At 39.8% G+C, this 26347-nt stretch overlaps 1 protein-coding gene across 3 annotated transcripts in view; it reads right to left on the reverse strand.

Moving 5' to 3' along the window:
* The window catches only part of LOC139001881 (guanylate-binding protein 7-like), a 28791-nt gene extending 2819 nt beyond the window's left edge, over positions 1-25972 (reverse strand). For 2 of the 3 annotated variants that reach the window (XM_070403405.1, XM_070403404.1), the window contains exons 1-9: positions 25930-25972; positions 13014-13209; positions 9499-9626; positions 7977-8086; positions 7563-7759; positions 6698-6943; positions 4994-5274; positions 1569-1671; positions 952-1157 (exon numbers count right to left, since the gene is read on the reverse strand). In XM_070403405.1, coding sequence (XP_070259506.1) covers positions 952-1157; positions 1569-1671; positions 4994-5274; positions 6698-6943; positions 7563-7759; positions 7977-8086; positions 9499-9626; positions 13014-13203 — 1461 coding nt within the window. In that variant the 5' untranslated portion in view covers positions 13204-13209; positions 25930-25972. The remainder of the gene's footprint in view (positions 1-951; positions 1158-1568; positions 1672-4993; positions 5275-6697; positions 6944-7562; positions 7760-7976; positions 8087-9498; positions 9627-13013; positions 13210-25929) is intronic. The other variant, XM_070403406.1, reaches the window with a different exon arrangement.
* Positions 25973-26347: the final 375 nt, after the last annotated feature.

Consider the following 26347-nt stretch of genomic DNA (forward strand, 5'->3'; position numbering starts at 1 on the left):
ACAACCTTGGCCTTTCAGGATGGCACTCTAACCACTGAGTAACCCAACCAACACCTCAAATATCTCTTTAAATTCTTTAGTAGGTAATTCTTGGGTCCATAAAAAGAAGAGCATTCCCTTTGGAAAATCCTCAATTATTAGCACTTTGTATTTAACAATGCCAGGAACTAAGCACATGTTTTATTTCTCTACTAACTTACATGCTCTTTGATGAGTTTGTCAATATTTCAAATGTTTGGACAAGTAAGTGAGAATATCCATGATTTACACCTTCCTTACCATCTCACTGTGGTGAGGATGGGTTGGGGCTAGGTTAGGCCTGACAACTGTCCTAGGAATTTGCTCTAGCCCTAAGGATGCTCTTTGGGAAGGATGGTGTTTATTTCTAATTATTTCTTAGTTCCACTGAAGTAGGATGACAACAATGTAACAACTAATGGGAACTGCTGATTCTAGAGAACACTGGTTATCAAACTCCAGGTTGGGACAAAGAATGCATTGTACTCTAGTTTTATAGAATGAAGCAGGCTGATCTGGAAACTAATGTAGCACATTTTAGAGCTTTCATTATTCCATATTTTATATCATTTACAATCTGATACTTTTAAGGACAGATGAGTCTATATCAGGTATTTTTGGTGGGTGCACTAAACATCCTATGAACTAAAGTCCCATTCACTTACGGGCATAGTGAGGCCCTATAATCACTACAAACCCAATCCAATAGCCTGGGGCATGTCATTTGTACCCTCCAAGCTCTAATACCACACAAGATGCTCAGTCTCAAAGACTTAGGGCTTTATAATGATCCCATTAACTTGACATTTCACTGAATCATGAGTCTTTGCATTTCCTTGAGTGTTTATGCCTTTAGTTAAATTTTTGTCCTTCCCTTCATGAGGAGCCAGGTTGGTGTCCTTTAGGTTTTGCCCACACCCCACCCAGACTTACCTCCATATTTTGCTTCAGCATTCTTTCCTGATTTCTCCGTTGGCTTTTTATGTCTGTCTTCATCTTCTTTATCTGGAGTAAGTTTTCCTGAAATATTTTCTCTTGAGCCTCCATTTTTTGCTGGAGTTCATTCAATGTCTGTCTCACCAGCTGCAGTTCCTTTTCCACTGCCTGCTTCTTGGCCTGCTCAGCTGTTTCACAATGTTCTCCAAGAGAGAAGAAAATAACAGGTATACCTAGTTGTACCCATCAAAGGTAAGAGACTGAAGTGACTTTAAAAGGGTCAGGAAAAATCTCTGTATATTCTTACTAGATATACCAGCAAAACATATTTCAGAATGTGATGAAAAGGCACTGATTGTCTCAATGATCCTTGTTATTTATTTATTTATTTATTTATTTACTTACTTATTTATTTATACTCACCCGAGGACATGCTTCCACTTATTTTAGAGAGAGAGGAAAGGAAATGGAGAGAAAGGGAGAGAGAAAGACAAAGAGAGAGAGAGCGAGAGAGAGAGAGAGAGGAAGAGAGAGAGAGAGAGAGAGAGAGAGGTGCATTAAAGGGCCCTGCAGGAACCTCCCCTCTCCTCTGTGTAGAGAGCCCTCCCCTGTACCTGCTAGAGCCTTCTCCCCAGCACTGAGGGCTTTGTCAGCCTGGAAAATAGATTCCTTTGTTGCAGCCTGTGACTGCAGGAAGCTCTGGAGGACCTCCTTTGCCTGAGGAAACAAGAAAGAGGGAAGACACTTCTTGCTGGGAAGTCATTGTTCAATAAAACTCCAAATTTGACTCTATAAATTCTTCATCCTTCTTAGGATCCCGCAGTGGTTCCCTTTCTTTCACAGTCACAATGGAAAAATCCAACATTTTTAGTGAGAATAAAACCTCTTTGGCAACTTCTTTCCTAGCTCTTCAGTTTTCTATCCTAATAATGCCAGCCACCCCCTACCTCAGGTTACAGACAACCAGGTTAATATGCAATCCTACAAACACTCATCCTCCATTTTTGTAATGTCTTCACATTCTTCTTGTCTTCTGACTGGATGCTCATTTATCCTTTCTTCACTCAGATATAATTTATTGATATCTCAATTTATAGCTTATACCTCCTCTTCCAGGAAGCTTTGATGAACTTCTTTCTGAGATTTGAATGGCTGCCAGGTACACAGACCTGCCCTACCAGCTCTATCATTTGCTGGTTATGTGCTCTTAGACCACTAATTAGTTTCTTAGTGTATCACATTTCTCAATTGCATAATAGAGATGACAGTATTACCTAAATTCATATTATCCTGAAGATTAAGTTGATAATCCAAACATAGCACTTAAGAATATACTTGGTTTAGTAACTCTGTTCAATATATATCAGCCATCACCATCATCATTATCATCACCATCATCAGTATCATCATTTTCAACATCACTATTCATGTACTTATATGATAATCATTATCCCACCACATTCAATTGACTGTTTATATTTATTTTCTTAGGGAAGGTCATAAGCTTCTTGAGAATATTGTTTCTTTAATTACGTATCCCTTGTACATAGCACAAAATAATTACATTGCTTCTTAAATGAAAGGCATATTCTCTTCCATCTACACTTTTTTTTTTTAAATATATTTTATTGATTTTTTACAGAGAGGAAGGGAGAGAGATAGAGAGTTAGAAACATCGATGAGAGAGAAACATCGATCAGCCGCCTCCTGCACATCTCCTACTGGGGATGTGCCCGCAACCAAGGTACATGCCCTTGACCGGAATCGAACCTGGGACCTTTCAGTCCGCAGGCCGACGCTCTATCCCCTGAGCCAAACCAGTTTCGGCCATCTACACTTTTGACAGTAAATCCGATATTTGGAAGAACAGTTAGCGGCAATCAGGCAGGCAGGCAAGTAGTTAGGAGCCAGCGGTTCTGGATTGTGAGAGGGATGTCCGACTGCTGGTTATCCCCCGAGGGGTCCCAAAATGGAGAAGATGCAGGCCAGGCTGAGGGACATCCCTCCCAACCCTGTGCATGAATTTCGTGCACCGGGCCACTAGTAGTATATATAATATAGCATTATAAAATGAAAACATGCATGTGATTGGCACCAGCAAGAGCTTTGTATGTATCACACATACATAAGTCAACGTTTATTTTAAATTGCCAGTGTGCGTCAGATGTACCAGCCAGTCAGTTGGTTGGATGGTTGATGAATGAGTTGTGATGAGGTTCATGTTGAATGTCAACAAAAACAATCAAATTTACAATTAACAATGACATATCAAAGCACACACGTGCAATTGGCATCAGGGAGAGCTTTATATGTATCACACATGTGCAAGTCAATGTTTATATTTAAACTAGAGGCTCGGTGCATGGATTCATGCACATTGAAAGGAAATTAATTAGAAAAAATATTTTAATATTGCTATTTGCTCTTTCTCTATAATAGAAGTGTCAACCAAATTCATGATAGACAATGACAGATCGAAATACACGCGTGCAATTGGTGCCAGTGAGAGCGAAATATATACAGATAAACTTGCTTAATTAGACCTGCTTTCTGGTTTAGCTAAACTTTTTCCAACCCAGTAAAGCATCCCAACTTCTCTTTCAGGTAATTGTCAGCAACACTGTAGTAAATATCAACATGAAGCAGATTATTATTGTAGATCATGCAGCGAGAACAAAGGGTGAAATATTTAATTATAATAGTGTTTGACTATATTTTGCCCAGTGAGAAAACCTGAAGTCATTTTCAAGTTCCTTCATTTTTTACCTCTTTTCAGTCGGGTCAAGTTTCTAAACTTTCTAAATCTTAGTGGGCACCAGGTCCATAGTGCCATTTATTGTTAAATGGCCTGTAGCTACAGAGAGGAAGCCAGCCATTACTAAGTGACGTCATTACCCAGTGCCCACAGCCACCATTTCCAGGCTATGGTGGGCTGTGGACCACATTTTGCGCCATGGGATCTCAGCAGCACTGGCTGCAATTTGGTGGGCTGTCACTCTGGGGTGGTGGCAGGACCTGTGTCCCACTTAGGGGAAGCCAAGTGTTGCTCTGTCGGTGCCAGGTCTGTGGTGTTGTTTCTTTATAAATGGCTAGTGCACGTCATGGCAGCTTTTTGAATGGAGTGTCTGCCTCCTGGTGGTCAGTGTGCACCATAGCAACCATCAGATGGGCACTAAGGATATTAGCCTTTAATATATATAGATTGCCAGTGCTTGTCATATGTACCAGTGGGTTGGTTGGTTGGACAGTCAGATGTATGTACAGTCAGTCACTTAACCTTTTGTATGAAATTTGTGCCCTGGTGGGGGCTTCCCTCAGCCAGGCCTGCACCATCTCGCAGTCCAGGACAATTGGGGGATGTATGACTGCTGGCTTAGGCCCAACCCCCCAGGGATCAGGCCTAAGCTGGCAGTGAGACATCCCTCTCGCAGTCCGGGGTTCTCATAGTCCGGGACCCCTCGCTCCTTACCGCCCACCTGCAGCGGAGGTGGGAGAGGCTCCCACCACCACTGCTGCACTCTCCAGCCATGAGCCCAGCTTCTGGCTGAGCAGCGCTCCCCCTGTGGGAGCACATTACCACCAGGGGACAGCTCCTGCATTGAGCATCTTCCCCTTGGTAATCAGTGCGCATCATATACACTGGTCATTCTGCTGTTTGGTCGATTTGCATATTAGGGTTTTATTATATAGGATATTCATTTCAGGTGTATAATATCTGAATCTTTTTTTCAGCTTTTGGTACACAGAGCAGAGCACCATATGCCTTGTGCTAGGAACTCACCTGAAGAATTGTGAAATAATAAATTGTGTGTTTTTATAAACTGCTAATAAGCACGTGTTAATTTGTTTGTCTCTAATAGAAATAAAGAGCTAATCTTTCAGAAAAAGGATGAATAGTAGACTATAGATTCCAGTCACTCACATGAATCCAAACTTCTTTTACAATGGGGAACACATGAACTATGGGTCAAAAAGGGGATGTCTAGGCATCAATCTAGAAGAACAGAAATTAGGAAGGATCTGTGCTAAGACATATTACCATAAGCTTCTTTTGGAACAAATTGTTGTCACCCTTGAAGGTGTTCTCCATGAAGATTGCAATGGCTTCCTTCTCACAGGCTGTGTGCAAGTCCAGCAGCTCCTGCAGAGTGTCTGTGGAGAAGCTCACTCTCTGGGCCATCTGCTGGCTGTAGTGGTTGGCTGCCTTCTGCATGGCTACTGAGTTCTCACGTTCAGCCAGAGTTGTCACTGCATTTTCCAAGCAAGGTACTGCTCCACTGTTGATGGCATCCACATAGGCCTTTGCAAGAGACCCCAGTCCTGAATGACATATGATATTTAGGGAATGGACAGGAAGTTCTTACTCACCGTTTCACAAGTTTTAGAGGTCAGCATTCTAAAATTAACAAAGTTTATTGAAATGAAGTTTTGTTTTCTCTTTTTTTTTCCCTCCCCATCTTCCACCTTGTCCTCATTCTTGTCCCCTCATCTTTACTTCTATAAATCTAGTTCCTTATAATAGATTTATAGTAGTTCCTTATAATAACATCACTGTGTCTCCTATTCACTCTCTCTTTTATGGTTCTGAAATTGAGCACAGGATAATATAATCTTAATGATTTCAATGAATATGTTCAAGGGTTTCCTGAAACTATTTTCCAATTGAAATAACATTAAAGAGAGTTTATTTTACAGGTAGGTAATGTGTAGATAGTGCCTGGGAAAGGCCCCGGGGCTGATAGTCATCTGAATCCAGTGGTGCCCGGCAGAGCCATGCCCTGGAAACATACCTTTCCAGAGGCAGATGTGTTGTCAGCCTGACCTTCATCTCAGGCGCCAGGGGGTGGGTTTCATTATCTAAATCCAGTCAAGCACCAGGAACAAACACGATTATCCCAGCCCACCCAGAAATGATGATTCCAAAGAAGCCACAAGAATGCACATCATCTCCTTTGTCTTGGGTTTTAGTAAAATGTCCTGGTGTTTTGCTGTATAAAATAAATGCATTGTATCGACTCTGGGTCACTGTCTCTCCATCAGAGGACAGCTGTCCCACCTGGTCCCAGCTTTCCCTACTGTCTTTGTGTCTGTCTCTTTCATTTTCTCAATCTCCCGTTGCTCCTACTCAGGACTCCTGTCGACTCTCTAGCCTTGATGGTAGAGGAAAAGAGAGAAATATTTATAGTAATGTAGATAATTTGTGGGCAAAATTTTCCAATGAAAATTTGAAACTCAATAAAAAAAATCATGAATTTCAGGATAGTGACTCAAATATTAAATCAAGCATGAGCCCATCTCAGTTCTCTGTATGTCTGCCCAGTTGGTATATCCATGAATCTAGCCATGCATATAAGGCTATAGTTAAAATTTCTTCTCAAACTCTAATGAGCTTTCAAAGGTTTTTGTTCTGCTATATATTTCTTTCTAACTGGTGTAAACTTATGAGATATCTTGTGTATCCTCAGCAAGACACACTCATCTCACTGGTCCTATCATCATGCAGATTCCTCTCTTTAACAGCAGCTTGTGCTTATGTCATTAGTGTATTAGTCTCATGAGATACAGTAGGCTTCAATAATCACTCATATAGGGAAACTTTAATGAAAAAAATACATGCGTATGTGTGGCATGAATCTCCGCTTTTCCACATCACATAGAAAAGGAAATAAAACTGCTGAAAAATTCCAAGTACAATCACACACATTGAACTGCAGAGAAACATGTTATAACAAAGGAGACTCACGATTTCCAGTGACAATGATTCCCTCTCTGAGGGTCTTGGTTTTTGCTTCTGTGAAGATATAGTTACAGAAATTTTTGGATTGTTCCTGGAAACTGCACACTAATTGGTTTTCTGACACTTCCTCCATATGGAGTAATAATTTTCTGTCAGTTGTAGGCCGGTCAAAGGTAAAGCATTTTTGCCTTGGAAAGAACTTCCTGATATACTCTCTGGGCATGTTGGACTTCTGGATTTTGGGATCCTTGCCTGTAGAAAAGAAAAAAGAGCAGTGATTGGTGAGACAGTTTTAGGCAAGGACATTGATGATTTTCATTTCAACGGGTCTTTGCATCACTGTAACTTTGGTGCTTGCATATCTCCGTTTAGTTACTCATGCAAATCAATCTAATGCTAATCTCACTAAACCATAGAATTTTATTTTTATTTATTTATTTATTTAGTCCAGAGCCAAGAATAAAAGCAGAATTTCTGAGGAAGAAGGGGAGGTATTCATTCCATGTGATGAAACTTATGATTCTTCTATGGTTTCCAATGCTTGAATATTTGTTAGATATTTTTGAATGATAGATTATTTTCAAAAATTGTCAGAAATACATTTGATATTATAGTCCTCATGTCAGAAATATAATATGGGTTCTAAAGTAAAGACAAATATTTCCTGGTAGATAAATAAAAATTTATGATATTGTTCAGAAAAATGCCATGGACAGACAATCCATGTGTATTTAAACTCCAGAAAATCATCTCTGGAGGTCAGAGATTGCATATAGAACTTTATATTATAGTCTTCTGCTCAGAAATATAATGTGAGTTCTAAATAAGAGTCAAATGTTACACCTCCACCACCCAGATCATCCTCTGATACCTGGAACCAACTTCAAGGCATGCTCCAGGTACTCATCTTCAGTGATGGTGCGTCCATCTAACTTCAGCTCCAGCATGAAATCTCGTACAACCCAAACAAAGTCTGGAAAGAAACTCACAAACTCGGCTGAGTCATCTACTTCAGCAGAGATGAGAGAGGACTTTGTCCTGATTAGCTTTGTTAGTTTAGTCACATAGCTGGGATCTTAGCTAAGGAATGAGAAGTGCTCTAAGCCAAAATTTCCAGATCTTACCCGGAAACAATTATTATGAACATTCCTATTCACCCTCTATCCTTTTCTCCTCAAACATGATTATGACATGAGGAACAAACAACAAAAACAATAACAAAATAGTCTCAATTTCATTCCCATACACTCCATGACACATGAAGGCTGGGTTCCTGGAAGGATACTGTAGCTGCTCCAGGGCCTGGTGGTTGATGGTGCTCATGCTGTTGTAGACAAACATGCTGCTCAGAAGCACGGCCAGGGCAAAGATCCATGAGTCATTTTTTGAGTCACCCTAGAAAGTTCACAGAAGGGGACTGAGCTGTCTACAATTTATTCACTTGTTCAGTTGTTCATGCACTATGTCAGCTCTGCCATAACTGAACAGTAGGGTAAATAACATACACTGTGAAGATGGTGGTAAATTCAAACCTCATTTTTGAATGAAATAAGCCATTCCGAGAAAGAAAAGTATCATATGATTTCACTCTTATGTATAATCTAATGAACATAATGAACCAACAAGTAACATAGAGGCAGATTCATAGATAGAGATCAGGCTGACAACTGTTGGAGGTGGGTGTGGGGTTGGGTGCTGAAGCTAGAGGTATTGAGAAAAAAAGAAAGACTTCATGTACAGGGGAACAGTGAGGTGACTGCTAGGGGTGGAATAGGAGAAGTTGAGAAAGCGTTTAGAGGGCATAAATGGTGATGGACAGAGACTTGATTTTGGGTGGCAAACACACAATATAGTTTACAGATAATGTGCTGTAGAATTGGGCTCCTGAAACCTGTATAATTCTGTTAACCAGTGTCACCCCAATAAATTCAATAAAAAATTAATGAATTCCCTCTCTGAGGGTCTTGGTTTTTGCTTCTGTGAAGATATAGTTACAGAAATTTTTGGATTGTTCCTGGAAACTGCACAATAAAAAATTCAGAATTTAATTCCTGCCACTTCTCTTTTCGTAGTAATGGAAGCCAAAGATCCACTGCTGCAACTTTAACTTTAGACTTTGGCTAATACAAATAAGAACACAGATTGACCACAACTAACACAGTAAACACAGCATAGCTAAAATTATCTCATTTACAATGCTTGTGGTGGGTCTAGCTCCTGAATTTATAGAAGTCAGGGAGGAATTCATCTCTCAATCTCAGAGACTTGGACTAAAACCTTTTATTAATGTGACAAGTGCTTTTGGAGATTACTTATGTTATTCTACTGAAACCCCATTTTCATGTTTCCTGCACTCAAAACCACCAACCTCACACACCTTAACTATTGGAGTGCATTGATCTCATAATTATAACTTCCTCCAGGATGCTTTTCTTACCCTGAATACTGGTGAAATATGTCACTCCTTGTATCCATGCTACCCTGTACTGATAACACTGCTTATTTCTTATCTCCCAACTAGGCTCTGGGTTTTTTCCTCAATCATGCATTGCTGTAGTACTTAACACAAAACCCTAGAATTTAGATGCTCAATAAGTGTTTGTTATATTGTAACTTTCAACCAAGTGTAAAAATAAGAAGTTATAAGCCTAATAAAGAAAATATCGAGTTTCCAAGAAACACAATTAAACCTCAATTATTCTTAATTAGATTTGTAGTTTACAGAAATAGGTCATAGAAAGTGAATTAAGGTGGCAAATTGAATTGTAAGTGGAGGATTTAAGAACAAAGAAGACTCTTTGCCTTACCTTTTCCACATCGCCCAGGCCCTCAGTGTCCAGAAGGACCAGAGTGTGGTTGGGCTTGGAGGGGTGGGGTACACACCACATCCAGATGCCCTTGGTTTCAGACCGCACTGTGGAGCCCAGACGGAAACCTGCAAAGGAAGAGGAGAAAGCGTATAGAGTAACAGCAGATAGTACAGGCTGCCCATAGGTTACATTGGTTAAAATTATCAGAGTGTGAGTGCCAGGCTGGAAGGAAGGTTGCTTTCATTTTAGCAAGGACAGCCTATCCAACATTTATCCATGTTAAGGAATACTTCTCAAAAAAACACTTTGCGTTTCCTATTCACTCTATACTATCAATGGCTCAAGGTATGTCAAATTACAGAATTAATATAACCTCTATTGACCTTTATAGTCTTTTCTGACACTGAAGAGCTCCCTTGTCCTTCAGGTTCTGGTAGATTTCCACCAGTGGGAAGCGCCAGCATGAGACTAGAAGTCAGGCATATGTTCCCTTTGCTTATCCCTTAGTGAGCCACAGTGTCCCAGTGCCTCAGTTCCTCTATGGTAGGTCACAACCCTTTCATTTAACTCCATCCCAAAGTGTTGGTCTTTGCCACATTGTGGTTTCACTTTTTGCTTGTCTGTTCATCCAATAGGAGTGACTATAGTTACCTGGTCATTGCTATTGCCACCCTCTGGGTGCTTCCTTACCTACAATTAGTTCTGTGACCTGGTTATGCCCTCGCATGAGTCCCTCTATTAAACACTCTTTAGTTACCCCTTGAGAGGTTCTTGTGTGTCCTGCCAGAACTGGGTTGATGATCATCTTTCTTGAATTTCTTTGTCCCCCTTCACTCCTGTATTTTTCTCATTTCTACAAGGAAATGAGGAGGGTTTTTTCACTGCCTCAGGTGGGGTTATAATGGAAGTGAAAGCAGAAAAGACGTGTGAAACGTGGTTGCTCCTCTTTCAAAGCCTTACTAGTAAACCTACAGGTGAGGAGCATGTGAGGGATATGCCCAAGAACCTGTGTGTAATATATCTTCCCAACAGTTCAACATTTTTAACATGTGTCATAAGCCAATGTTTCCTTCAATGGGCACTAGAAATGGACATGATGAAAGGTGTATGGGAGGTTGGTTCAGCTTGCCTCAGGCCATTCTTTTCCACATCCAGTGAGTTCTACACAGAGAGGGTATAAAGCCTGAAATGGCCTGCATTCTTCTACATTGTGATAGAATTTGATTGCTCGCTTATTAATACAGAGTAATCTGAACTCCCAGTTCCCCCAGTGAGAAAAAGTGGGTGTAATTGGAGATCATCATTCTTAGTTATGAGGTAAAAATCCCTCAAAGGAAATTATCAACAAGGGGAGAGTTTAGTGATCTGGTCTTGATCCTGTATATTTATTGGGCACAAAACCTTCTTTTTAATTTTTTTTTTCTCTGTTATATGATTTGGGTGGCAGAGTAAAACTTCTGGCGTTGTTTTTTTCCACTTACAGTTTACTTTCAACATTATTTTGTATTAGTTTTAGTTGTACAGCATAGTGGTTAAACAATCATATACTTTGCAAAGTGTTCCTACTGATATTACAAGGACCCATTTGGCATTATACATAATTACTACAATATTATTGACTATACCTATGTGTGTTAAAATATTTTGAGGGATGAGACTTTCACAGACAATGAAATATCAACTCATTATTGCCTGGTGTTACCTTGAGTAGAATTAAAAGGATGGTGTTGAAACTCCTCAACAGACATCTCTCTCTCTCTCTCTCTCTCTCTCTCTCTCTCTCTCTCTCTCCCTGTTCTCAAACCTTTTAATCCTTAAAAAAGGCCTAGCAATTACTTTAAGCCAAGCAAGGAAAAGTGTTCTCCCTGATGGGTGGCCCAGAATTTCTCTACAACAAAGATCAAGATAAAATATTTTGTTGGAAGCAAATTGAAAGATTGTGAAACAAAAAAGAAAAAGAGATAAAGGAAGAAAACGAAGAGAAGGAGTGAGACAGAGAGAAAGAGACATAGTGACAATATCTCTAATGAGAGATATTTCTAGGAATATTTGGAATTCAGTGTATTGAGGTTTATGCCGTAATGGTGCTGAGCTAGTGAGACAGACAGGAAAACATTGGAAAATAAAAATTGTATGTGATTTTCATAGAGAGAAATGAGATACAGGACATAGGCAGATTGATCTAAAAATCAGTAAGAAGAAAAAAATGGGAAATTAATAGAAAAGAAAAATAGAAAATGCAAAAATAAAATTAATAAGTGAAAAGATGCTCAAACTAATTTGTAATGAGGCAAATAATATGCAGCTATACAGTCACCAGATCATCAAGTTTTAAAAGTCTTTTACCAAAGTTTTATGAGGCTGTGGAGAATACTAAATTATTGCTAATAAAAATATACATTGCATATATAGTTTGAAAGCTGGTAAAAATATCTAGAAAGGCTGACCACATATATACTCCATGACCCAGCAATTTTATTTCTGGGTCTATCACACAAGGTAGCTTGTGTACATGTGCACCAGGATATACAAACAAGAAGATTCATGTCGACATCACTCATAAAAGTAAAAACTGGAAACAAAAGCGATGTTATCATCAGCAAAAGGATAAATAAATGATGGTATCTTCTCACAATAGCATACTATAAAATAGTGAAAATAAATAAATTACAGATACTTATGACTAGATAAAACAAATTGTTGAGCAAAAGAAGCAAGACTCCAAAGAATACCTGAATGGACTTCCCTTTATATAATATTTAACCTATTCTTACAAATGCATTCACAGCTTGTAAAACCACTTTTAAAAGGAAGAATGAAAGCATGCTCCATGAAAATCAAAACATTGGTGAGCTCTAGTGAGGTGTCAGAGGGTATATCTAGGGCTTTTGGGTGCTGGCGATGTCTTATTTCTTGATATGGACAGTGATTACACAGATGATCACTTTATATTTATTAACTTTTTATATATGTATGTTTTGTGCACTCTTCTGTGTTATAGTTCACATGTTAGAAAAGACTAGATAAAGAAAAGAAGGTATAATTTAGCAAAGTTTTACTCAGAAATAAAGCAAAAAATTGGATAGTAGACCCATTAAGAGATGGGATATATAGAATATACTGTTGTTCATTGTTCCTTCCATCACTTGTTAAAAACAAGACATGTTGAATAATATTTGTGTCCTAGTTGAAAAGGCCCTAAAGTTTAGGACAAAAGTAATGGGAGAGAAAGAAAGGGAATAATTGCTGGGGCTGAGCTCCTCAGCAGAAAGAGTGGATGGGATCAAGAATAATGGGTGGATCTTTGGATACAGTGGGGAACCCCTTGTTACTGGCTCAAAGAGTGAGGTTTTGTGGAACAATGAGGTTTGATATATTTATTCCATCATGACAGCTAGGACTTTTCTTCAGTAGAAGGAGTTAGTTTCTTTTTTAAGATAACCTTGAAGGTGTGATCAGTCTGTGTTATCCCTTTCTCCAAGCATATGGCCCTGCCCCAGAACAACACTCACCATGGTTCTGTCCTGCCAGGCGGTTCATCAGGTAGGATTTTCCTGTTCGATACAGACCTGCGATGGCCACCACCACCACAGGCTGAGAGATCTTGTCTAGAATCTCCAGTGCTGTTGGGTTTATTGTCAGCTGATTATTCTGATTTTCCACCAGACAGATGGGGTCCATCATGGTGTATCCAGAGGCCATGGTGAGCTGTAACCCAGAGGAACAACTCAGTACAACACAAGATCCTGAAGTCATATCTAATGGTTACACAAGTCACATGCATGTCAGCCTTCTGTGTGTAGAACTTACAAGTCAGATTTGTACTTTTTGTATGCTTCTAAAGGATAAGTATTTAGCCTAGTGTGTCAAGGACTGGTACAGATTCCTTATGTACATTATCATATTGATCTTTAAATAAACCCTAAAGCAACCTTGTCTATGTGATGCATCAAAAAATAGAATGAACAAAACAAAACACTGATGATATAGCCTTGAGAACATTAACATATGGGGGTAAGCAGAGGCACAATGAGATATGCAGGAGATGAGGAGTGACCAGAGCAGATACATGGAGTTCCAGAGTGATTTGGTTTCTTATTAGCCTCGTATATTTTCTGAGCACCTACCATGTGCTGCAGCGCTCTTGGAAGTGCTCACTATCAAGTAGTAAATAAAATGGATACCAATTCCTGCTTCATGGTGCTCTATTCTAGGGGAAGGAGATAGGCAATACAGAAAACAAAGAAGCAAAATGCATATATGTATGTAAGATGACTGTAAGTGCTCAGGAGAAAATAAGCAGGAACTAGGATAGACATAGTGGGGACTGAATTTAAATAGAGGATGTTCAGAATAGGGCTTTTGCTGTGCCAGTTCAGCCAAGGGTGAACCTGAGGAGGGGCGGTGAAGGATTAAAGAAGACAGACAAGAGAATACAGTTGGAGCTCAGCAGATCTCCCGTGCCTGGATGAGGACACAGAAAGACCCAGCCTGTAAGCCGAGGCTTTATTTTATAGTCAGAACACACAAACCAAAACATGGGAAGTGGTCAACACGTTTACAATGTTCTTGTGCCTTTCACCTTGTTTTGGCAGCACTTGTTACATCTTACACATCCCATTAGATTCCTAGGAAGGAACTAGGGAGGGCTATAAGGTTAAGCTTAATTATGCTAAGAGGCCTCTGCCCTCCAAGATGGGACTTGTTTGTGGCCTTGCCGCAGGTCAATCTGAGGCTTGACCCTATAGCCGCTTCCTACAGGCCTCTCAGAAAAAGAGAAATAAATGTGGTCTGTGACCTTGTGGAGGACAAATGTAGTGAATCCTGAGAGTTGTAGCAATTGGAGGAGGGAAGACTTTGAGAAGAAGAAGAAGACAAAATATGAGACTCACTCTCAAAACACCATGGGACAGATCTTTATAGACCCAGATACAGTTAAGAATGCAGGAATTCATTTATTTAAACTAGAATAAATGGGCATTTTTGTTTCTGGGCTGACAAGGAAGAGAGGCTGTAGCCAGGGTGATTTAGGATGTGCCCAGAGCTGCCAGAGTCCCACAGATGGGAGAGGTCCTACTTTACTGTTTTCATTACAGTGGGCGTTTCATGCAACTAAGGGACAAAAAGCAGTCAAAGTGCTTTGATTGTATCTTCACTTTCTCAAAGACAATCCTAACCAACATTCATGTGCTCCATTCTCTCCTAGCTGTGTGCATTGGAAAGAGTAATTTCTCTGTCTCAGTTTGTTCTTCCATAAAATGGCTACACTAAAAATTACAATCTCTTGGTCATTAAGGTCATTAGAAAGGTTAAATATATATGATAAAATCTATAATTCTCTTAAAATCATGTGTTGCATACTGAATCCTCTGTAAGTATTGATAAAATATTGAGTGTCTAAGAGGGCAAGGAGGTTAAGTTTTAAATGAGGATCGACAGTGACATCCCTTTATTCAGTTGTGAGCATGCGGAGGACACATCCCTTGAGTAAGACTCAGGCAGGACAGGAGCAGCAGTAACAGCTGGGAGGGAGGACACCAAAGGGGACGGGGGTCGGGGAGAAGGGGGGAGTCCTGTGGGAAGAACCCAGGGCAGTCCTGGGATGTCTGAGCACAGTCTGAAGTGGCACCAGGATTCAAATCACTTCCTGTTAGTGAGAACTTGAAAAGGGAACTTACCTCCATGAGCCTGCATTTTCTTATCAGTGTGATAGATAAAGCAAAAATTACAATCTGAATCATTTCTGTATGGTTCAGTAACACACAGGGTCTCCATAATTAATGATTAATGCTGGGTTTAACAATGAGCAAGTTAGGCAAGTGTTGAATAATGTTAATCCATTCAGTAAGCTGCAAATTGCCAAGAAATAAGGTGTCTAAAATCTTTTTTTCAAAAAATAACATAATTTTTTAAACACACATTCTTGGTACCTTTTCTCTGTTTTGTTTTTCTTTTCTGAAGGTGATTGGGAGCAGAGTTGGGGAATAAACATTAGTCTTCTACTGCTGTGTTACAAGCAGGAGGAATTACAGAGTTTATTCCTTGGACTGAAAATTTAAATTTGGGGGAGGACTAGATGACTTAACAAACATTTTTTTTCCGAATACACGTAAACTGAAATACCCAGTCCAAAAGCTGTTAAGTTCAAATAAAAAAGTAAAATGAAATAGTTCTCTTGTATGGAGTTAGATGGTTTCCAATGTTTACTCCTCAGGAGAGTCAGTCATCGGAAGTGATGGTGAAAACTACCCCAAGTCTTGACTTCTCAGCAGGTATGAGAGGATATTCTGAGATGGTTCTTATATGGACAACACATGAGAAACAATGCTTGATAAACAAACACTATTGTATTTTATAGTTATTTCTAACAGTTGGTGATGAATTGAATTATTCTATATCACACAGCTTTGTACTATCTTTGGAATATTAAGTATTATTAAAAACAAAAATAATCAGAGTCAATCTTTCAGGATTTAAGTTGCCTATAAATGAAAGAGCAGTAGGTAGGGATTTAAAAAGAAATCAGGCCCAGGCAAAACGAGTGTCTTTGTCATTTTTAACTATGTGGGCTCTTGTTTGAGCTGCACTATGCCCACTTCATATTGAGGATCAAAAGCCTACAAAATGCCTGGAGGATTTACCACTGCCCCCTTCTGAAGTAGAGCCTGTAATACCTAAGGCCCCCAATCCTCTGCCTCCGGTGTGGGAAGGCTCATCAACTAGAGAAAATGGGGCTAACAATCCGTTTACAAAAGGACTCTTTAATGTGTCTGAAAGTTACCATTTGATGCCTTGGGACTGGCAGATTTTAGCCAAAACAACTCTGGACACCAGTCAATATTTGCTATGGAGGGCTGAATATGATGAGATCTGTGAACAACGCTGTTTGTGGATGTTCACTGGCGACTCCATCTAAGCCCTCTGGGCCACATCTGGCTGTAAGTCTCGGGAAATTTAAAACATCTGAAAGATCCATGAAAAGAACTCTGATTTATTAAGTTTTGTCTGTGTGTTATGTGCGCCTGTAAATATCATATATAAGAGTGTCTGTTGATGGTTGTTTTATGTGTGTTTGTTGTTTGGTTTAATTTGTTTAAGGGAGGTTCTTGTCTGTCTGTAATGAAACTTGGTTATTGATGTTCTTTGCTTGCTTTCTTATCTTTGGGGGACTTAGTCTGCTCTTTGACATTTTATGAACATAGGGAATCCTCTGTCTCTGCTGTTTGGGCTTTGCACCACTCAGAACTCATGAGCTGTGCTGAGTCAGTGTGAGATAAGATTCTAAGGCTAATGTCCCAGACCACTCTTTTATGAGTACTCATTCATTTACTGTAGGGTTTTTTCTCCTTCTGTTTTAAGATCTCTTTGTATATATAAGATTTCACATTGTTAGTCTACTCAGAAAGAAAAAATATGGGAAATAATCATTCAAACCCCCCAATTCTTTTTCCTAGGGGAATTAGACCTGTAGAAGTGCCCTCCAGCAGGCTGCAGAAATAGCAATGTTGGGGCCACTCCCATTTTTTTAAAACAAACAAACAAACAAAAAAACTAATTTAACATAAAAGCCACTGAAGGCCAGTGAGTTATCCCTGATACAAAATTTGCCAAGAAAATGCCTTGGGTAAAAATAATTGGCTTTAAAATCTCAAAGTTGTCAAGGCAAAGTAAATATAACTAAAATGAAGGGTAAAGCTTTTTCAGTAGTAATTCCATATGCCTAAACATAGTTTTCCAAAGTGTTTGGTAACTTAAAACTTTGGAGTTTAGAGGAGAGGAAGATGGTGGCTGGCAGGCCGGAGGTGAGGGAGAGGGTATGAGTGAGTGAGTGAGGGGGTGAAAGGAGAGAGTGTGGATGTGTGTGGTATGTGTGTGAGTGAGTGAGTGAGTGAGGGACAGTTAAATCTAGCAGGACTAGCAGGGGCTGGCAGACCAGGTTGTCCTGGACAGGGAGCACCTACCACTGCTGTGGATACTCCCCAAGCTGCAGGGGTCAGGTACAGAGTTTTTGCCATCTTGAAGGGGAGAGCAGCCTCTTCTAGGAACTCATCAGCACCACCACCCAGACAGACCTTAGACACTGCCTACGACCCTGCAGCCACTCCAGGCAAAATCCTGCTGCCCCACCCACAGACCTGCAGACCCTAGGACTTCCACTTCCAAGGGTGCATGGCTCCCATAGCAGTAAGTGCGATTCCCTCGTCCCTGGCTGCCAATCACCAGACACAACACTGGCACCTTTCTAGTGCACAGGCCTCCTGAGCCCACCACCCCAAAGGCGGCTCTTGGGTGCCACTGTGAACCCCTGCTGGGTGCTCTCATATCCAAACAAGGACACACGACCCCAGCAGTAGAAATTGGGACTACCCCCTTCCCGGCTGCCTGCCCACAATCACTGCAGGTTGTGCAGTTTCAGTGTGAGGGCCCCTCTGAGTGCTCAGCCCGGGCAAAGGGCCCCCAGGTGCCTCTTTGAGCCACCACTGGGCAGGCATGAATCCAACTAAGGCCACAAGGTCCCAGCAGCAAAAACTGAGTCTTCCCAATCCACAGCTGCTGACCACAGTCATGTCTTTCCAATGCACAAGCCTTTTGAACCCACCACGCCAAAAGGCAGCACTGAGCATCAGTGACCTGACTCTCAGAGTGTACATGCTGGGACACTGTTTCTCATCAGCGAACACAGGATCCCTGATTCTCAGTGCATGCATACTGAGTGCCAGTGACTCCAACTTTCAGTGTATGTGCACACAGGGACCCTGATTCTTCGTGCGAGGCTGCACGAAGTGACAGAGACTCCGATACTTGATTCTCAGCATGTGATTCTGACTCCTGGCACACACTAGAGGACTCTGATTTTCAGTGCATACCTTTGGGTACTTTTTTTTTCCTTTTCAGGACAGTGCATGTGGAGTCCCTGATTCTAGGTACGCGCACGAGTCTGCACTGAGCACCTGTGACTCAAATCCTTGGCACATGTGCCACCCACCGACCCATGACAGACACACGCCTTGGTGTCTGAGCTGTTCAGAGACATTTCGGTGGTGCAACACTCCCAGTGCACATGGCTCAGGCCCCCGCAACTCGGCATTTGGACCTTCCTAGTGATGGTTACAATGGGGAGACAATGAAACAATCCCCAGAGGAAAGAAAAAAGGAATCACCAAGAAAGGAAATAGGTGAAACAGAGGCATACAACATGACAGAAAAAGAATTCAGAGTAATGGTCATATAGTTCATAAACTGATGGATGAGAAAATCAACAACCTATGCAAAAATCAGGAAGAAATCAAAAGTGATATAGCTACAATCAAAAACACTCAGGAAGGTTTCAACAGTAGACTAGAAAAACCTAAGGACTGAATTAGTGAGTTAGAAGATAAGGTAGAGAAACAAGCCCAATCTGAACACCAATGGGAGAAAAATATTAAAAAGCAGGAGAGCCTAAGGGAACTTTGGGATAACATGAAGCCAAGTAATATATATATTAGGAGTGCCAGAAGATCAAGAAGAGCAGCAAGGATTAGAGAATCTATTTGAAGAAATAATGGCAGAAAACCTCCTTGATATGGGAAAGAAAAAAGTCACACAAGTATAGAAAGTCCCAAGCAAAATGAATCCCAAAAGACCCACACCAAGACACGTCATAATTACAATGGCAAATGTTAATGACAAAGAGAAAATCTTAAAGGCTGCAAGAGAGAGACAGAGAGTTACCTACAAAGGATCCCCCATCAGATTATCAAATGATTTCTCAATAGAAACACACCAAACTAGAAGGAAATGGAGTGAAGTATACAAAGTGATGCAAAGCAAAGGACTGAATCCAAGAATACTCTAACAAGCAAGACTATCAATCAAAATTGAAAGGGAAATCAGGAGCTTCGCAGACAAAAAAAAATGCTAAGGGATTTTATCACTACCAAGCCAGCAATGCATGAAATGCTAAAGGGAATTCTGTAAAAAGAAGAAATAGAAAGGGAGGAAGGAACATAGGCAAAAAGTACAGAAATGGCTACAAACAAGTACCTATCAATGATAGCATTAAATGTAAATGGATTAAATGCTCCAATCAAAAGACATCAAGTGACTGAATGGATAAGAAAACATAACCCATATACAGTAGGTCCTTGGGTTATTTCAGAGATCCATTCCTACAGCTCGACATGACGGGATTTGTGCTGTAAGTTGGAACCCACCTAAAAAAGCACCGATGTCACTCACATGGAACACATACACAGCAGTGATGAAGTGAAACAGTGGGAAAAAAAATTTAAAAGAAAGATAACATTGCTGACCTTTATTTGTGGTAAATAAATAATAAAAAACATAAAGCACATATGCACATGTAGAAATGATGGAACTTTTTTTTATATAAATACTATAAATGGGAAATGGCAACATAACCATGAAATGATGTACATCGAGTCCAACATAACCCGAAAAATGCCTGTATATGCTATCTACAAGAGACCCAACTCAGAACAAGGGACTCACACAGACTGAAAGTGAAGGGATGGAAAATATCTATCAGGCAAATGGAAATGAAAAATATGCTGGGGTAGCAATACTTATATTGGACAAAAAGAGACCTCAAAGTGAATGCCATAACAAGAGACAAGAAAGGCCACTTCATAATTCTAAAGAGATCGATACAACAAGAGGTTATAACTCTGGTAAACACATATGCACCCAATGCAGGAACACCATAATACATTAAAAAAAAAAACTTCTGGGAGATATAGGGGAGAGATTGACAGCAATGCAATCATAGCAGGATACTTCAATACTTCATTAACATCACTGGATAAATCTCCTAGACAAAAAATTAGCAAAGAAGCAGCAATCCTAAACGACTCACTAGATCAGATGGACTTAATCAACATCTTTATAACATTCCACCCCAAAACTACAGAATATACGTTCTTGTCAAGCGCACATGAGACATTTTCAGAGATAGACCACATATTGGGACACATGCAAAGTCTCTCCAAATTCAAAAAGATTGAAATCCTATCAAGCATCTTCTCAGATCACAAGGGCATAAAAATTAGAAATCAACTACAGTAAAAACAATCACAAAAATTCAAACACTTGGAGGCTGAATAGCATACTATTAAAAAGTGAGTGGGTTACCAAAGAGATCAAAGAAGAAATAAAAAACATCCTGGAAACAAATGACAATCAAGAGGAAGGAACACTTCCAAGCTCTTTCTATGAAGCCAGCATTACCTTAATCCCAAAACCAGATAAAGATAATACAAAGAAAGAGAATTACAGGACAATATCCCTCATGAACATAAACATTAAAATTCTCAACAAAAGTCTAGCAAATTGAATCCAACAATACATGGGAAAGATCATACACCATGACCAAGCGGGATTTATTCTGGGGATGCAAGGATAGTACAATATCCGCAAATCAATAAACATGATACACCACATAAACAAACTGAGAGATAAAAACCATATAATTATATGCATTGATGCAGAAAAAGCATTTGACAAAATCCAGCACCCTTTCTTAATAAAAACTCTAAGCAAGGTGGGAATAGAAGGACCTCATACCTCAACATAATAAAAGCCATACATGACAAACCCACAGCCAACATCATATTCAATAGGCAAAAACTAAAATACTAAAACCATTTCCCCTAAGAACAGGAACAAGGCAGGGATGCCCACTTTCACCACTCCTGTTTGACATAGTATTGGAAGTACTAGCCATTGTAATCAAAAAAGAAGCGGAAATAAAAGGTATCCAAATTGAAAAAGAAGAAGTAAAACTGTCCTTATTTGCAGATGACATGATACATAGAAAACCCCAAAGATTCCATCAAAAACTATTAGACTTAATAAATGAATTCAACAATGTTGCAGGATACAAAATTAACACCCAGAAAGCTGTGGCTTTTCTATACACCTATAATGAACTCACAAAAAGAGAAACTAAAAAGCAATCCCATTTACCATTGCAACAAAAAAATTAAGATACCTAGGAATAAATTTAGCCAAGGAGATAAAGGACCTGTACTCAGAAACTTTCAGGACGCTGAAAAAAGATAGAGGAAGAAGACATGAACAAATGGAAGAATATACCATGTTCATGGGTTGGTAGAATCAACATCATTAAAATGACCATACTACCCAAAGCAATCTATAAATTCAATGCAATCCCCATTAAAAATGCCAATGGCATTCTTCAAAGACCTAGAACAAACTCTCCAAAAATACATCTGGGATGAAAAAAGACCCAGAATAGCTGCAGCAATCTTGAGAAAGAAGAACAATGTTGGAGGGATCACAATACCAGATATCAAGCTATATTACAAAGCCTCTGTTCTCAAAACTACCTGGTACTGGCACAAGAGCAGACATATAGATCAGTGGAACAGAACAGAGTACCCAGAAATTGACACAAGCCATTATGCTCAATTAATATTTGACAACGGAGGCAAGTGCATGCAATGAAAAGGAGAAAATAAACAAATGGGACTTCATTAAAATAAAAAGCTTCTGCACAGTGAAAAAAACCATCAATAAAACAACAAGAAATCTCACTGCTTGGGAGAACATATTTGCCAATGTTATCTCCGATAAGGTTTTAATCTCTAACATTTACAGGGAACTCATACTACTTAACAAAAAGGAAGATAAACCATCCAATCAAAAAAATGGGCAAAGGACCTAAATAGACACTTTTCAAAAGAGGACATACAGAAAGCCAAAAGACATATGAAAACATGCTCAAAGTCACTAACCATCTGAGAGATGCAAATTAAAACAACAATGAGGTACCATCTCACACCTGCCAGAATGGCTATCATCAACAAATTAGCAAAGGACAAGTGCTGGAGAGGATGCGGAGAAAAAGGAACCCTCTTGCACTGATGGTGGGAATGCAGACTAATGCAGCCACTGTGGAAAACAATATGGTGTTTCCTCAGAAAGTTAAAAATGGAACTGCCATTTGACCCAGTAATACCACTTCTAGAAATATATCCCAAGAAAACAGAAACACCAATCAGAAAGGATTTATTCATCCCTATGTTCATAGCAGCACAATTCACCATAGCTAAGATTTGGAAACAGTCTAAATGTCCATCAGCAGATGAGTGGATTAGAAAACCGTGATACATCTACACAATGGAATACTATGCTGCTGTAAAAAAAGAAGGAATTCTCACCATTTGCAACAGCATGGATGGAACTGGAGAGCATTATGCTAAGTGAAATAAGCCAGCTAGTGAAAGATAAATACATGATCTCACTCATTTGTAGAATATAAAGAACATTATAAACTGATGAACAAAAATAGATACAGAGGCAAAGAAGCATCGAACAGGCTGTCAAACTACAGCAGGAAGGCAGGGGAGGGTTGGGGGAGAGGTAAGAGACCAACGAAAGGTCTTGTATGCATGCATATAAGCATAACAAATGGATGCAAGACACTGGGGAAGGGGTAGTGAGGGCATATGTTGGAGGGTAGGGGAGGCTGGGGGGAGGTCAATGGGGGAATAAAAGGAGACATAAGTACTACTATTTGTAATACTTTAAACAATAAAAAAAAACCTTTGGAGTTTGCTGGACTAAATAGTAAAAATTATTAAATATCTAGGTATTTTGAAATAACAGGATACTGAAATATTAATCTGAGTTTTGCTTCAGATGGAAAATCCAGAGGGTGGATTGAATCTCTTCATGAATAAGTCTTGTATTTTATTAGAAATATCTCTTAAAATATGAATGTATTGCTAATTTGAGGAATGTTAGGTACTTACCACCTAAAAATTAAGGTTTCTAAGGGTCAAGAATTCTAACTAATTGGAAAATGTGGCTTTGGTATAATAAAGCATGAGGCACGGAGATGCATTTTGAAGGAAAAAGAAAGTGGATTCTAGAGCTGGTTATTTCTAAAAGTTGCAAGGTTTCTGAAGAAAGATTTGTGAAAGTTGTAGAATTTTGGAAGAAAATGTTGAAAGGAAGTTATGTAAATGACACAGGCCACTAATCCAGGACAAGTACAATAAGGAAACTGAGTTGGTTAGACAGAAATTTGGAGCCATCTAGTAAATCCTATATTCCTAAACCAAGGACACTTAAAGTCAATGATTTTCATTTTGCCTCCCTAACCAGAGGGTATAACCAGATTGTAAATAGCTTATGTCAATATACTCAGGGAGACTGATAGCAGAAATCCAATTAGTGTCATTTGCTGACCACACCCAAGGACAAATGAAGTTAGAGAATAAACTAGTCTGTTAATAGGGGAAAGATCTTTCCTGTCTTTCTACCCAGGAAGCAAAAGTTCTATAAATTATTAAAATGGTTCTATTTCATATTAATCAAGTATTTTTTTTTACAAAAAAAAAGCCATCTTTTAATCGTGGAAACTGAAGTTTGCTACCCTATGTTAGTATCTAATACACTTTGATATATGATTTTTTGGCAAAATAATTTTTTTTTATAGAGAGGAAGGGAAAGGGAGAGGGATAGAGTGTTTGAAACATGGATGAGAGGAACATCGATCAGCTGCCTCCTGCACATCCCCCACTGGGGATATGCCCGCAACCAAGGTACATGCCCTTGACCGGAATTGAACCTGGGACCCTTCAGTCCACAGGCTGATGCTCTCTCCACTGAGCCAAACCAGTTAGGGCGGTAAAATAAATTTGACAATCTTTCCAGAGTTTGAATTTTAAGAAACTTTTTTTTTACTTAGAATTGGCTTTAGGTCATCCCAATAGGCCCTGGAATGCTTGTTTTCTCTTTCATGAAGGACAATTTTCTGCTTAAGATACGTGGGAAGCTTTGTCAAATAATAATAACCATATTATGCCTTCATTTATAGCTCTAATTGTTATTCTGGAATATCGTGTTTTGCAAAAAGGACAAGATTCCATGTCATTTGCAAGTATTGCTGATTCTTAAGTTTTTATTTTTAAGATATAAGGAAGCATTTTTAACACAAATTTGGTAAGTTATATATTCTCCCCCCACCTTTCCCTCTAGTATTTCGGCAATTCTTAATAAGTGGCAATACATTTCTTTGCATGAATTCAATTAGACCTGTTTCCAATTGTAGCTATATTAACCAAAATAAAAACTGAAATTAGTCCATGGCTTCACTGCCTTTTGAAGAACTTGGTCAATCCACCATTCCACAAGAATCCCTTACAATACACAAGGGCAGCCATTGTTGAACATGCTCATGCTACCCTGAATGGTATGCTAGTAACAGAAAAAAGGGGGAATATGGGATACAAGGATCCTGCAATACTACTATCTAAAGCAATCTTTACCCTTAATTTTTAAAATTTGAATGATCATTTTCAACTCTCAATACCCCACCTCAGAAACCACGTCTTGTGGCAAGATGTGGACACTAATAACTGGATGGGACCCAATGAATTAGTAACATGGGGGAGAGGATATACATGTATTTCAACCCCCACAGGGCCATTGCAGATTCCAGCTCGCCAGATTAAACCCTGCCATGGCATGGCACAGGACCAATCCTCTACCAGAAATGAAGAATCTGAGCTTGAGGACTCCACAGCACTGAACAAGGAGCCTTTTCCGGACCCCGACGGTCCCCTGAATAACATGGGGAATGGTGAAGCTGACAGCAGAGGCTGAGCAATTATTGGAGCATACTCACACTCCACACATTCCAGATAACTAACCATTGCTCTTTTTGTTTTTCTTATAGGCTGTAAAATCGGAAATCGAGCAGTAAACGCACCTTCCGGACCCGGACCCTGACATTCCAAAGCAGAAAGTTCACCACCTCCCTCTGTCTTCTTCTACATTCAGCAAAACATAAAAGAGGGAGATGTTGGGGAGCACATGAAACTTGATTGGAAAGTTGTAAGGAGGACATTCTGAGAAAAGGGAAGTGTATAGAAGGTCGCCTGTTCTGTTTATCAGAATTCTGACTTAGCGGGGGAGACTTGGGGAGCGTTGAAGGCAGTGCCCCTGATTATTCCTTGACCTTTCCAAACAAGTCTGTGCATTTGCAGACCCCTGGGTGTTTACTGAAATCCTTATGCTTAATCCCTGGATGCCCTTTGCCTAGAGGACAATGTAAACACACATGTCCTCCCAAGATTACTCACCATACTGATTGTATCTAAGGATAAAAACTTCAATAAAAGGCTAATGAGGCAGGCAATCGAGGCTGCCTGGCTTCTTCAGCCGTCCCTTAGCCCTCTCCCCCACAGTGAAACTGTGTTGGAGTAATCGGTTCATCCATTGTTCAGGGGCTGCTGGTTAACTCCAGCATAATTCCTTCAGCATTTTCACCCAGCCCCCATCATTCCTCCACCTGGCAATCAGAACCTGGGTTACTTCCAAACAAAGTAATGCATTCTGAGACAAAGCTCATATGTATGACTAAAATGTATGGTGTTTTCAAAATAAAGTTCTTACCTGTTTTTTCTCCTCAGTGTAGGTTGAAGTGATTTCTGTTACTTCTCCACTGGCTTCTCCACTGGATGGTTGGGCTTTTATTCACCTGTTTGATGTCATGTGACTTTCTGGAATTCCTAAAGACTCATAAATTAGAAGTGAAGGACTTATAGTAATGTGAAACTTAGAGCACTGAGTACAAATCAGTGACTCAACAACCATAAAAGAAATTTCTGAAAGCTGTAAAATCGGGAGGGTGCCTGGATTTCACAACTGGTCAGTTTGATAAAAGCTCTGCTCCTGGTGGGTGTGGTCAATAAGATGTGGCTCCCTCTTCCTTCTTTCAAGCAGGATAAGGTATGTCACTGGGAGAGGCAGCCCACCAGTACTTCTTATTGCCTTCAACACTGAGTTGCAGACACTGGAGGCTGAGGCTAAC

This window comes from Myotis yumanensis, unplaced genomic scaffold, assembly GCF_028538775.1.
Source record: "Myotis yumanensis isolate MYYU_CA2020_CCGP unplaced genomic scaffold, mMyoYum1.0.hap1 SCAF_2, whole genome shotgun sequence".
Classification (NCBI taxonomy): domain Eukaryota; kingdom Metazoa; phylum Chordata; class Mammalia; order Chiroptera; family Vespertilionidae; genus Myotis; species Myotis yumanensis.